This window comes from Lycorma delicatula, chromosome 9, assembly GCF_047948215.1.
Source record: "Lycorma delicatula isolate Av1 chromosome 9, ASM4794821v1, whole genome shotgun sequence".
Taxonomy (NCBI): Eukaryota; Metazoa; Arthropoda; class Insecta; order Hemiptera; family Fulgoridae; genus Lycorma; species Lycorma delicatula.
In genome coordinates, this window is record NC_134463.1 from 20,505,347 (window position 1) to 20,521,433 (window position 16,087).

At 29.3% G+C, this 16,087-nt stretch overlaps 1 protein-coding gene across 1 annotated transcript in view; it reads left to right on the plus strand.

Moving 5' to 3' along the window:
* Nucleotides 1-16,087, plus strand: part of LOC142330029 (kinesin-like protein KIF19) — a 106,145-nt gene that overhangs the window by 9,477 nt on the left and 80,581 nt on the right. The window contains exons 2-3 of the mRNA XM_075375042.1: nucleotides 4,293-4,443; nucleotides 7,512-7,586. Coding sequence (XP_075231157.1) covers nucleotides 4,351-4,443; nucleotides 7,512-7,586 — 168 coding nt within the window. The 5' untranslated portion in view covers nucleotides 4,293-4,350. The remainder of the gene's footprint in view (nucleotides 1-4,292; nucleotides 4,444-7,511; nucleotides 7,587-16,087) is intronic.

Consider the following 16,087-nt stretch of genomic DNA (forward strand, 5'->3'; position numbering starts at 1 on the left):
CCTGATTTTAAAAATCAGGATGAAACTTTATTTAAAAAAATATGTACTTCATCGGTTAAATGCTGCATGAATACTAAGATCATAATGACAAAACTTTTAACACTTTGAATGCTTGACTGTGAATACCGGGGTTCTTTGGTGGTTGGGTTCCAAATAACCACACGTCAAGTGTGGTTGGCCAGCGTCTATCCAAGACTAGACATTTACCGGTACATTTACACGCCAGACTGCGCACAAATGGCTTGTCATCTCTGCAGAGTACTGTCGGCATCACATCACGGTACTGTTACTCTGTAACCTGGTATGCATAAATAAATAAACAGAATTTTAGTCCACATTTTGTAAGATAACCACCTCAGAATTGTTTCATAATAACAAGACAAATTATTTACATACTTAATAATAAATTTTAGCCAGATTTCTATGTTGCTTGCATGTACTGCCTGAAATTTCATATAAAAATTGTTACATCACATTGAATATTATATTCAGTAGTGTACAAAATTTGGCTAAAACTTCATTGAATGACCAAAAACCACATTTCTGAAAACAATCTTTACATTCAACACAAGTGAATTTTCAAAACGTATGCATTTTCAGTTTTTCCTTAATTTAATGAATACTAATAACATTGATTGTAACTGCCATTTTGTTTCATAAGATATCCCGATCATTGACATCTCCAATATGAATATTCTAGATATCAATCCCCCATAAATAGAAATAATCTGACCAAATTTGGTCAAAATCGGTCCAGAGGTTCTGGAGATATAAGGTGATTTAAAGACCAAAACCGAACAAACACACACACACACACACACACACACACACACACACACACATACGTACATACATACGAACATTAACATCCGGAAAATTTCCATCCGGTTTGTTGAGTTCTTCAGGAGTCAAAACGTCAAGATCCGGTGAAAACCGCATATGATTAAATTGGACCGATTACCAAAATTTCCGTTCTAGAGCTGTAGCACTATTTAGACTGTTATAAATAAATTATTGAAAACCAAGCAGCTAGCCCTTACATAACTTAATTTAGTCACAGAGTTAAAATGTTAGTACAAGTAAACGTTTTTTTTTTGTCTTCAGTCATTTGACTGGTTTGATGCAGCTCTCCAAGATTCCCTATCTAGTGCTAGTCGTTTCATTTCAGTATACCCTCTACATCCTACATCCCTAACAATTTGTTTTACATATTCCAAACGTGGCCTGCCTACACAATTACAATTTTTCCCTTCTACCTGTCCTTCCAATATTAAAGCGACTATTCCAGGATGCCTTAGTATGTGGCCTATAAGTCTGGCTCTTCTTTTAACTATATTTTTCCAAATGCTTCTTTCTTCATCTATTTGCCGCAATACCTCTTCATTTGTCACTTTATCCACTCGTCTGATTTTTAACATTCTCCTATAGCACCGCATTTCAAAAGCTTCTAATCTTTTCTTCTCAGATACTCCGATTGTCCAAGTTTCATTTCCATATAAAGCGACACTCCAAACATACACTTTCAAAAATCTTTTCCTGACATTTAAATTAATTTTTGATGGAAACAAATTATATTTCTTACTGAAGGCTCGTTTAGCTTGTGCTGTTCGGCATTTTATATCGCTCCTGCTTCGTCCATCTTTAGTAATTCTACTTCCCAAATAACAAAATTCTTCTACCTCCATAATCTTTTCTCCTCCTACTTTCACATTCAGTGGTCCATCTTTGTTATTTCTACTACATTTCATTACTTTTGTACAAGTAAACTGACGCAGTAAAATATTACACGCTCTCTGTTCAAGCTTTACTGCCCAGCCGATAATGGAATTTTGTGTCTTGATTTATACATCAAAATAGTCTTCAGGGCTTAATGAAACAATTATTTCAAAAAAATCTTCAGATCGGCCCCGATTAAAAAATTTAAATCCAGTTTTAAGTGCAGTCATCTTTTCCAACATACTTACGGAGGTTTTGCTTTATTTTGTATTAATATTTTTATTCGAAAGACAATTTTGCTTTAACTAAAATAGTTTATTTTAATAAAAAAATGATCTGTAGATATGGAGTAATATAATACACTCTTAATTCATCATAAAGCTAAAAACTTTAAATTTATTTTAAAATTGGCTACTGTACTGGTATATTTAATATTATTAATGTAAACTTTACTTTTCATTCATACCCCTACAATAATAAAAAAAACCACGAGCAACTGATTAAATCGCTGACCGACACGCATGCAATGTTATGAAAAACATTTATATACGTACATGTTTATTTATTCAAATTACAAGACTTATATCGATTATTAATATTAATAATGAAATAGAAATGGGAAAAAGTATTTTAAATAAAAAAATAATTTTACTTTGTGAAATATTTAAAAGTATGGATTTTAGGAAACTATTAAAATTAACACTACAATAAATAAAACCAGCGTTTGCGTGATATGAAACTTTAAATTTTGGCGCAGTTTATTCATTCATGTTTCTAAAGTACGGTTTATATCGTTAAAATATGAACGATTATTATTATTATTTTTTTTTTTATTATGCAAAGATTATGAAATATACATTAATTTGTATAAATAATATTAAAAAAAATACCACAAAGAAATTTTCCATTGTATACTTTACAACGTAATCTTTGGCTTTACCTTCTTTTCGAAGAACAGGATACCGATTTTTTTTCTGAACAGGTTGGCGACAAAAATATATTTCTTGGAATTTTTCTGATACGAAACTAATCATATTTAAATGTGTTTCCAACACCTAACCTAATGGTAAAATTCCTTTTAATATATGTATATATATACGTATGTAGACAGACAGAGAGAGGAAGGGATTGAGAGAAAGAGAGAGAAAGAGCAATGAGGTGGAGGGAAGAGAAAAGATAAAGATTTCCAATTAAACATTTTGAAAATGAAAACTATTCGTTGTATGGGATTATAGAATTAGTTTATAGTCGTTTTAACTGACTTCGTAATAGAAAATTCTCAATTAGAACTGCATACTATTTTGGTTTTGTTCAAGCATTTCTGTTAACGAAATGGACGATATTTTCTTTTTTTATTTTGTACATTAATTTCCTCTGATAATTTCGTTGTAAGTTTTTTCACGTAACTTACGTGGAAGATTTTTAATTAGAAAATGACATGATATATAAACGATTTGAAGAATTTTTTGTGTTTTTCTCAGAACTTGTGAGTATTGAAATGTATATTGTAATTATACTTAATTGATAGACACCAATGTCAGTGATGAACAAGTAGCTTTCCGTCTTACATCCTGAGATTTTTGGTTCGAACCCCGATTAGAAATGCCTATTTTTTTATAAATTGAAATTTTAATACTGTATTCCCTTACGTAAATTGCCATCAGAAAAGAAAGACTTCAACAACTTTTATTTAAAATCTTCAACAAATGCATTTCGCTCATTTTTCTGAGGATCAGAAAAATTGAATTAAAATCAATAAAAATTAAAATATATTAATTTAATGTAATAAAAATAAAATTACTGCAATTTTTATTTTAAATTTCGATTTTAGAACTTCGTGCCAGAATAAAAAGAAACAATTTACCATTATTTGGAAGCAATTTTAATTGAGATTTAAAGTGAAATTAAAAAATCTGATATGAACACTACATGACTTCCTTGTACGCTTATTATTTTTTCACTTTTTTTTTTTTGCTATTATTGAATTATTATATATATCATAAATTTTTTTTTACAATCAGAGGTTAATAATAATTAATAAATAAATATATTTAAATTTTAAAAAAAAGTTAAAAAAAGGAGATGAAGTCGGATTTGAACTCATGTTCTCTCCCCTCTTATAATTCAAATATTTCATTAATTAAAATTTTATTTGGCTATAACTCTAGAACCAATGAAAAAAAAGTATCACTTATGTTATATCGCTGAAAACTTCAGAGGATGATATGTATGAATGTAAATGAAGTCTAGTCTTGTACAATCTCAGGTTGACTATTCCTATGATGTGAGGTTAATTGAAACCTAACCACCAACTGAGCACACCTAGAGAGTATAAAATGGCCTTCCTAAAAGTCTTATTTTTTAATTAATCCTTGATGAATCAGATAACTGAAGTTTTCATAATTTTTTAAAATAAAATAAGGTAACGCCTACTATAAATAGGCATAAATTAATAGTACAATATAATTTTTCCCGACAAATAAATTTTACTTGTTGTAATATACGTTGTATATTTAAAAAAATATATTATAAATGATAATTCAAATAAATATTTTAGTTTTTTTTTTCTTTTTTAGCAGTTCGACTGTGAACTCACACATATTATTTAAATATATAATGAAAACGTGTTAAATAATGTCCGACACAAGACAATCACCGACTGAAAATGAGAATGAACAGGATAACATTATTGGAGACTCAAATAAAACACTTGAAGAAAAATTAGTGGTAAGTAAATACATTTATTATTTTATTATTATTAAACGAATTGAAATTATTTCTTTTATTTACCTACTCTAAGTAGAGGAAAACTCTAAGAATGATTATTATCTTAAGTTATTTGTTTTATGCCTCTGAAATACCAAGACGTTTGCATCAATCTTCATTAAAATACACATCAAAATATTCGTTTAAAATGAAGGAGTAACATCAAATTTTCATATGATTTGAAACAAAGCAAAACAGTAGACGCCATTTTTACTAAATCAAATATTTTTTTAAACTTCTGTAACGTATCTTAAAAAGTAATGGAGTTTTATAATAATATTACGAAAAAAAATTTCTAAAAATCCTTTTTTTTTAATAAATAACTAATAATAATTTGTATTAAAATACATCTAAATTGACCGCTTCAAGAAATAAATTGAATTTAATTTTCTTAACATTTGGCACCGTTTGTATTGATATAATTTGTATAAACAATATATTTCCACTTACCGACAATTTTTTTAATGTATAATCCAAGCGCTTTCAGAGTAATTTCTCCATCAACAGGGATTATTTAAAACTATTAATTTGAATCCGAGCATATAGTGTTATATGTATGATTACAATTAAAATTAAAGTTGTTATTTTCATAATAGTCGGTGGTCAATTAAAATAAGTTATACGTTAAGTAAAATAAAATGTCATGTCAGTAAGACGTTTATGACTGTTACGTCGTAAGCATAATTAAAGAGCGTATTGGATGCATTAAAAATAATAAAGAAGAATCTAACTTCGTTAAACAACTTCTAGAAAACGGACTTAATTATAACCCAAAGAATTTTTTTTTAAATATTAAAATACATTAACAATTATCATAAAACTACCATATTGGAAAAATTACATATATATTGAATAATAATAAATTAATGAATGAACAAATTAGATTTTATAGTGCTATTTTATTAAAACAAATTATACAATAATTAATTAGGTTGGTAATACTTCATTTCATATCTCATAAAAGTGTAACTTATTTTAATTACTGACGACCGACTGTTATGAAAATAACAATTTTAATTTCATTTTCATTTTAATTGTAATCATGCATATAACGCTGTATACACGGATACAAATTTATAGTTTTAAATAATCCCTGACGATGGAGAAATGACTCTGAAAGCGGTTGGATAATACATTAAAAAAAATTGTTGGTAAATGGAAATACGGTTATAAAAAAAAATTGAAACTGGTACTGAAATAAAACAAAATTTAAAAAATTTAACTAACTCAAAAAACATTAAAAATTAAAAAAAAATGTTTTTCAATGTACATTTTAAGTTGTAGATGTAAAATTTAAAAAAATACTACCAAAAACCTTCCCATAAATTTGGCGCAGACTTTAAAAAATGAAAATTTAAATAATTGAAAAATTATTATTTTATAAATTTTGGAGTAGTTTGAATTATACTTTTTAAATTTACATTTTTTGTTAAATATCGGTAGATCTACAAAATATATATTTTCCATATTTTAAGAAAAACCGTCCCTACCTTTCACAAAAGGAGAAAAACAAGCGTCTTAAAAAAAAAGAAAAAAAAGGAAAGTAGAAAAATAATTTAAAAAGAAGGCTATCAACCATGAAGTAAAGCTCACAGTAATATGGGAATATTTAGTATCGTTTTACCAAAGTACTTCAATCAATCTCGAGTTTATTGAACTTCCGGGCGAAAATATTTTGGATGCAAGAATGATAGGTCATAAACCATACAAATATTCCATTATCATTACTTTATAACAACATAATACTGCTAAGTAGTGAAAAAAAAAAAAATCAGAAATATTAAAATAATTTTAGACGATATAATTTTTCGTTTAAAACATTCTCTACTTAAGTGTCGCGGAAATATTTACAGCAGCAGATTTACCAAAAAAATCTCTTCTACAAAATAAAATAAGCTTATATATTTTATATACATATATATCTATCAAAAAACGAACTAAAAGTACTCTATAAGTAAATAAAAACGGTTATTACAAAAAAGGTCGACAGCCGACCACCGTTACAGAATGTTAATATCTTTGCCTTTCATTCAGAAGGTTTTGGATTCAAATTCCCATCAGATTTGTATTTATCCCAGACTACACGATTCACCAATCTTATAAAAACGGCTGTAATTGGGTATTAAACTGTAGTTGTTAAAAGAAAATAAATTCTGCACGAAAAGGGACCACGGTTGAAATTATTGAAATATCTTTTGTTTCCGTTGAAGTCTCCGTTGAAATATCGATTTTGACAATCCCTGAATCCATTTTGACTAGTTTCGGCGTGACGTCTGTACGTACGTCGCGTAACTCAAAAACTATTAGCCGTAGTATTATGAAATTTTGGATTTACGACTGTTGTAACATCTAGTAGTGTACCTACCCTTTTGATTGCAATCGACTGGACCAAAAGTATCCAAAAAATCCCAAAAATCCAAAAATAATTTGATTTTTGACTTATTCTTAATTGCAGTAATAGCCCTCACTGAGAGCTTATCAACGATATAGTGGTACTTATTTCCATTGATTCCAGAGTTATAGCCAAATAATATTTTAATTAATGAAATATTTGGATCTTATATTAACTGATTTTCAAAAATAAAATGTCATTTTGTTCAAAATTAAAGCTTAATATTTTAGTAAATAACATATATTTTGATAAAACTAATATTTATGAAGATATAACGGATTTAAAAATAAACATGGCCGCCACTTTGTAATTTGCAAAGGTATTTAAGTCGTCCTGATTATTTGCTAATTTTAAAACTTTATTACCAAGACGGTTTACATAATATTAATGTGATTCGTCTATCCGAACTTGAGATATAAATTATTATATAAAAATAAAATGGCGGACAGTGGGACAGGGGGAGAACAAAGCAGAAATTGCCATTTTTCCTAAAGATATATTTTGTTTAGTTTTACAAGTAGAATTCGAAAAAGTATAGTTAGCCCACCATTTTAGAAACACACTGTATACAAACCAGTGTAACAGTTCTCAGATTAAAACTAATAACGTTTTATTTATTTTTTTTATTTTAATGAAGGTTGCAGTCAGGATAAGACCTCTCCGCTCTGAAGAAGGAGAAGGAGGAAGAGTTCTACATTCCGTCGATGATAAGGTAAATCAAAATATATAATTTTTAATGATAAGATTTAATTAAATCGCAGAATTTATAAATTTTAAATGTACGTATCGTTGTATTTTTAATATTAAACTTAAAAGAAACAGATTTGCAGGTAAAACTACGAAAACATAATTGAAGGAAGTAAATTAATTTTTGTGATGGAAGGGAAAAAGTTCGTTTTCGGAAGAGTGTTTAGATTTCTTTGAAAAAGCAAACACTTTATGTTACTTTCTTATTTCAGAAAGAATTGTAGAAAATACATTTAATGTACTGATTTAACTCCTGGTTCAGTAAATTACGCTAATATTACACTAAAGCAGAATGTCTTAACAAATAGTATGGGTGTAAAAAATATATGTATAGTACATACAAGATGATTCACAAAGAATGTAGAAAACTTTCAAAACATGTTCTTCTGGTGAAAATAAAGAAGATTCATATAAATATAGTTTTGAAAACGATTCGTTAGCATGTTGGCTAGCGAAATATTTCAACCTAATTTCCGCACCTTCGGTAAAATTAAACCGGGTGTAATTCTTGGGAATTAAATTAAGGGGTAAATTTGGTGGTTTTATATGAAATCTGACCTGAAAAAGTGAAAAAAAATAGATCCCAGTACTTTATTTTTAGTAGTATTTGAGAAATTTCGGATAAAAGACAAAAGATTGGGATCGAAAAACACACTCTATTATGTTTGGTGTAAAATAACTTTATTAAATGGGTAATAAACACATAAAAGTGTAAAATAAAATTTTTAGAGAATCTGATTCTGCGTAAAATGATATGAATAAAGTTTACAAAAGCTAAATACAAACGTAAGAATATTGAAGTATATTAAAAACAAAACATCAAAATTTGGTAGATTTTAACCAAGTATTAAACGAAACAAAATTATCAATTTTACAAAATAAAATAATTAAATATTTTATAAAATACAATCTGTACCTATAAAGCAACTTGTCCTGACTGACTGGTAAATCAACACCTAGCAAAAACTAAAGATAAATTTATGAAATTTTGAACACACGTTCTTCTTACGGTGTAAGTACACCCTAAGAAATAATTTTTTCAAATTGCGAATTTAAAGGGTTAAAATGAAGTGACAATGCAAGTTACTATATATATATATTTTTTTTCTCAGTTAACAAATGAAGGTATCAACTTGATTTTTGGTGTGTATAATTTTAATATAAACATCTAAAAACAAATTTATAGATTTTTCGAAATTCAAGGGATGCGACGGTTTACGGCGCGTCGGCTCAACTAACACAGCTACTGTTACGTCGTGACGTAACACGTCTATGTACGTCGTGACTGGCTGCACCTGCCTCAAGTTATTTGACTAAAAAACATAAAATAAAAGTAATTAAATTTTTTTTTTTTGAAGAGAGATGAAGTACGGTCACCTCCTGTGATGTTTGTCGTTTAAAGCTAAGAACCGAACGAAATGCATTTTTACCGGGCTTTGTACGGGTAACCAGTTATAACTAATATTTTTAAGGTATAGGCCGGCTCTTTTGAAACCCACATTCTTAGATAACTCAAAGTTTCGGGTCCTGTGCTAACAACACACTGACGGGAAACGCAAGTAAACCAAACAGTACAGACGAAGTCGCAACGGGGATGCTGGTATATAATATACCAATAACAGTATATGTATATTATTGACACAACCTGGAAGTATGAGAACCCTTAAATAACGGTTCAACAATTAAAAATAGAAAAATGGTACTTAACAAATTCTTCTACTTCGAAACGACCTGTTTGGTATGAGTTCACCACATTCCAAGCAGTCAGGAAACCCGCATGTTGGGCAACTTACAATTTTTAAGTGAAAAAGGTAGGGTTGTGACATATCATTTTAAAGGGCCTTGTAAAAAAAAGTTTTGACGCAAAAACCTTACGGTTATAATATCATAACCTAAACTGCGGTCATTTAAATATTTTTCACTAGTTTTTAAAGTGCCCTACAATACACCCGGAATAGCATTCTGTAATTAAATATTGATAAAATTATTGAATAAAAACACTTATTGATTAAATATTGATAAAAACACTCATATAATAACTGAATCATTATTTTCAATTTAATGATTAGAATATTTATTAATTATTATATTATTTTTAAATAATGCCTACATGTAAACACCACATTTTATTTATTTTTTTATAATTTTTTTGTCTTGATAAATAACATTTTCTTATTAATTTTCATATGTAAATTTCAAATTTTTATTACCGGTACATATTTCCAATATATTAAACGTATTTTTAAGTGTGTGTTTAAAAACAATAAAAGTAACTATTATTTTAACTTAGATTGATTTGGTTCAGATCTTAAAAAATAGGTAAGTTAACATTATATTGTATAATCGTTTTCATAATTTATTATAAACATAGGTAACGGTAAAAGCTTGTTGTTATGCGTTGTTATTCAGTATATATATATATATATACTGAATAATATATATATATATAATATATATATATATATATATATATATATATATATATATATATGTGTGTGTGTTACGGTAAACCCCGAATACCGGTAAATCTTAAGTTTTACCGGTAAATTCTAACATTTACCAAGTCACTTGATAAAAGTCCGAAAAAATCTTGAAAACGCATTTATTTCGGATTTTTACCAAATAGTTTTGGTCATTATAGACATTTACCATAGACTGTTGGTAAAAGTTGACAATTCTGTAATGAAATCACTCAAAAGTAAGAATTTAAAAATGCTCTTCCCAATTTCGGAATTTCAGTGAACTGCGGGTGAAAAATGAAACAGGTTATTTTTTTGAAAAAAATTACAAAAAAAAAAATTTAAAAAAAAAAGATACAAAAAACTTTATTTTGCTATATAATACTAAGACATTTCAAAAACTTTACAAGTAATTAATTAACTTTTTTGGGTAAAAATTATTCTTAATAATATTAAACAAAATTCAATCACATGTTCTAGCAGCATGTTTTTTTTAATCATGGTGTTTTGTAAAAGGAAAGACGAATTTTACGATAAACAGAAAACTGGAAGGCTATATTTTAAAAAACAGAATTTTTAGTTATATTTTTTAGGTTTTTTATATGTTTCCTTAAGTTTTAGAATGGTTTGAACGAACAAAATGACTTTATTTAATGAAAAATATTCAATTGGGATTAGATTCAAAACTTTTTTCCCGTAGCAAAAATTGAAAATAAATTGGGTTAAAAAACAATCCGGGTGTTAGACCCAGACTGTGTATTTAAGAGTTAACTATTAATTGATTATTCTCACGTTTGAAAATGATTAATTTTAATGTACTTTTTGAACTGAAATCCCGAAATTGAAAAGAGCATTTTTAAATTCATGCTCTTTCCTATTTAGAAGTGATTTACCAACAGAATATGGTAATTTTCAACAATGACCAAAACGATTTGGTGAAAGTCCGAATTAAATGTGTTTTCAAGATTTTTTCGGACTTTTACAAAGTAACTTGGTAAATGTTAGAATTTACCGGTAAAAATTAAGATTTACCGGTATTTGGGGTTTTACCGTAACATATATATATATATATACACACATGAAACAACGATAATAAAAACCTTAAAAAATAATGCTTCAATTCGTGCATACATAGTTTGTTGGCACAAACTTTAATGAATTGAATTAATGAACTGTGAGCCTCTATCACTGTGGAAGCTAGGTTTGAACTGAATAATTTGATTCAATCCAATGAATAATATGAAAAAAATTGTAGAATTAAATTTACGTTAAGTAATCTGTACTATTATATAAAGAAGAAGAGAGTTTCGTTTGTTCGTGATAAACAAAAAACTACTTTATCACTCGCAACCAAATTTTTACCTATCTTTCTTGGCATTAGTTATATTTCACCTCAAAAATCTCGAAAAAACATTAACAACAATAAAATAAAAAACAAAGTTAAAAAGGTAATTCAATGCGTGCATAAGTAGTATGTCGGCTCTGCGCTAGACGGCGGACATGTGCTTCACGCAACAACTTTTTCACACTTCAGTCTACTTAATCACGAGAGTGTACCCTGCCGATACCTGCTATTAGTGTAAAATTTGTTGTTTGTTCTATTACCACGACAGAACCGACTGACCGATTGCTTTCAAATCTGCAGGATACATTCGTGTTATCCCAATGAAGGTTTTAAGCCGTAGACCGAGGTCCTAGCTCTGTTAAAGGTTAAAAAATTAAAAATATTCATTATTTCTTCATCTCCAAGGAGGATGAAGTTGTGAAAAAAAAGATATTCATTAACGAAAAAAAATCAATCCTTTTTTTTTCTACGCCAGAGTAGGCTTTCTGCCATTTAATTCTTCACATCCCGATACACAGCCGCTATATTAACATGGCTCTTGTCAGTTACCACAGGAAAAACTGCCGGACATACAAATATACGATCAGCTGTCATTTCTTCTTCGTTGCATAGGACGCACTGTGAAGTCTCAGCCACTCCTACTCTGTTTAGATGGTATCGCAAATAATCGTGTCGAGTGGCTAGCCTAAAACATGCCACTGCTATCGCTCTAGGTAAAACCAGTGGAGATTGTTCTTTAGGGTCGAGCATTGACGCCCAGCGTTTGCCACCACAATCTCTAAAATTTGCTGATCTTGCTCTCTCCATGACAGTATTGCTGACCATTCCTTTCGTACTACGCAACGAAATAGGCAGGATGGGTTGAGGTTGGCATTCACCCACCCGCGCAAGGCGATTCGCTTGTTTATTCCCATAACGCAACGGGTCGAAATCCATTGTACAAAACTAGTCTATCTACAGTTTTACTGAGGGTGACCATGTTTACGCCACGCAAGAATTCCATAAGTAGACTAGGAATGACCAGAGGCAATTGCAAGCAGTGCTGCCTTCAAATCCGTCAACAGCACTATCTTTTTTCGGCAGCATCCGTCATTTTTTACAAGACCAGTGTAATAGCAGCAACATCTACGTCAAAATTCGTGGCATTTTTCTCAACACCTGCTGAAAGTTGGAACAGGTTGGTACACACACCTGCGCCTGCATCAATATTTGCTACAGTAGATGATCCACCTGTGTATCTTCGAATCCATTCTGGCTCAGGATAGCGTTCAGCTATATTGACCAGTGCCACCGCTTTTTGTTCTTCCACAGGAATGAAAGATTTTTTGATGGGCATTATTAAATCTAAAGCAACCGTAAACGGACACGTCCAAAAGCCATGTTTAGATAGGTCAGGCATACCGGATACCGGTGTTCTTTGGTGGTTGGGTTTCAATTAACCACACATCTCAGGAACGGTCGAACTGAGAATGTACAAGACTACACTTCATTTACACTCATACATATCATCCTCTGAAGTATTATCTGAACGGTAGTTACCGGAGGCTAAACAGGAAAAAGAAAGAAGAAGATAGGTCAGGCAGACGCTCTCTTAAGTCAAAGTTCAGGTCTAGGTTTGAGGTTGTAGATTTTGTCACATGACTAACTTTTCTTACTTCATTTCGTATTATTACACATTTTGTTTGCTGATCAAATTATAGCACTGAATCGTAGTTTTCATAAGGAAAGTGATGGTATAAAAAAATAATTTAAGTGTTATCCACAATGATTTCATACAAAGAAAAGAAATAAAGTATTATTAAAATAAATTCAAAAATGAAAAAAACAGTGACAGGTTTAAAAAGGCTTTTATTAATTAAAACCGGTAACTACATGTCATTTCGATTTTTAAACCGTCATCCGTAATGCTGAAGAATTTTAAATTTTTTTAAATTAAACAATAAGTAAAAAAAAAGAATAATGACAAAGATAAAACGATAAAAATTAATGTTATAATAAGTAATACAAAATACAACCGAATCAATATTTCCGCACGTGTTTATAAAATAAATATACAAATTGCCATTGAATAAAATGTATACGGTAACGTTTTAGACAACATCGACCGAAAGTAGAAAGCTAGCTTAAAAACATTTTACACCACTTAACCTTGTCACTCAGATTATAAGGGATATTTAATACACGCTCTTTGTATAGGGTTAGACAAGATAAAAATTTATTTAATGAAAGACAGAGAGAGCATTAATAAAAAAATTATTCACCTAAAAGAAATTTACGAAAGGGTAAATTTGAAGGTACTCTAACAAAAACTCTACTTATAAAAAAAAATTTTAATTATTTAAAACAAAAATTAAAAAAAAAAAAAACATTTTTTTTAAATTTACAGTTGCAAAAGGTTACTAGGTATTAGTTCCCTATCTTTATTCAACAATGATGTTTCTCCATTAAAATGTTAATAAGTTAATTCGTATAATCTATTTCTCGTTTTCTGAATAAATAAATGTTTATCTTATTTCATTTTACACAAAGTAATTCACGAAAAATGCAATAAACTTTCAGGGTATGTCCTACTGCTCAAAACAGAAATAGCTAACGCAGTTGTAGGACTGGTAGGAAAGTCCCACCCGGAACGTGCTATTTATGATGTACGGCTACAGATACATACATATACACACACAACTTAATTTATAATTTTATTTAAATAAAATATCTTTTCCTTAACTTAATTCAATGATTCTAACTAAATCGCGCGCGAATACCGAATTTAATTCGCGCGGGTATGGCGGTACTAGCGGCAATGGTCGGCACTAACTAAACTAATGCAATTTTACAACGTTTATAAAACAAATTTCGCTTGTACGATCGACAGACTGGTGCAGCCGCAAGGCTAAACGCACCAGGTACCGAGTCGACCGGGCAACGAGTTCGATATCCGGCCAGACCGAGTTATTACACTTTAAATATTATTCATTTATTTAATTCTACCGCTCACCTGTGACGTCATATCGTAGCAGACGATTACAACATTTTTGGGATTGGTTTTGAAAAAGTTTTTTTTTGCTCCATATATAGAAGTAATCTGCCAAGTTTGATCAAAATTGGTCCAGTGGTTCTGGATTTAGAGACCAATACTGAACACACACAAATGCATCTACATACGAACATTAACCGAAAAATTTCCATCCTGTTTTTTTGGGTTCCTTAGGTGTCAAAACGACAAGAGCCGGTAAAAACCACATATGACCAAATTGGGCATATTACAATACTTTCCCTTCTACAGCTATAGCATTCTCTTGACGGGAAAGTAAGAGAAAGTTCATATAAACAGTTTCGGAAACGCTTCATTAAGGAGTGTTGTTTGGCGAAAAATTTCGCTATGATTTCTGCACCGTCGGTAAAATTAAGTTATTGTAATTTTTGGGACTCAAAGAGTAAATTTAGTGGTTTTTATGAAATTTAACCTGAAAAAGTGAAGAAAAATAGGTCCCAGATTTTGATTTTTAGTAGTTTTTGAGAAATCTGGGATAAAAGACAAAATCGGGATCGAAAAAACACAATATTTTGTGTTGATGTAAACTGGGTAAAAAAAACATATAAAAGTTTTAAACAGAACTTTTAGAGAATTTTATTCTAAGTAAAATTATATGAATAAAGTCCACAGAAACTAAACATAGACGTAAGAATTTATTTTTTTAAATTGCTTAACAAATAGTCGAGTTATGGGAGAAAATGAATGCTGTAATTTTGTGTCACAATTATTAGGTCTATTATTGTGAGAAAATTATTACTTAATTTGATACTAATTTACAATTCTAGAATTAACAATAAATAAAAACAATTAACATTTCATCGAATTGAACGTAAAGTGAAGGACATGAAAACAGACACGTAATTAGATCAATTTTCTGTCATAAAAAGGCTATTTTTTAACCGATTTAAAAAAATAAAATGTCATCTTATTTAAATTAAAAGGTTTAATATTTTAGTATAATACATTTCTGATAAAAGTTATATTTATGGAACAATAACGGATTGAAAAATAAAGATGGCCGCCATTTTGTAATTTGCGAAGTTATTTAAGTCCTGATTTTTGCTAATTTTAAAACTTTATTACCAAGACCCATATCAAATATTAATATGATTCGTCTCTCCGAACATGAAATATAAATTATTATATAAAAATAACAAAATGGCGGACAGTGGGAGAACGAAGGAGAAATTGCCATTTTTCCTAAGGATATTTTTTGTTTAGTTTTACAAGTAGAATCCGTAAAAGTATAGCCAGTCCACCATTTTATAAACACCCTATAATATCATACATGTACATAAATTTTTTAAATTTATATCTGATTTATAATTAATAATTCGCTAACATACATAATGAGATCGATTGACTAATCAGTTAACGTTAAAGCCCACTTATTTCTACCAATAACAGCTATATTATAAAATTAAAAAAAAACCTAGACTAATAAAATTATTATTTATCGTAATTAGATTTTATAGAAATATTTTCAATTACAATAATTTAGAAGTGACGAAAGAAGTATAGAAGTTCACGGTGGAGACAGAGGGAATATCATTTGTCACATTAAGCTGCTCGTTTGAAATCGCATTATGTAGTTATTACCTAGCTGACTAAATTAGTTGACTTTTACTTCA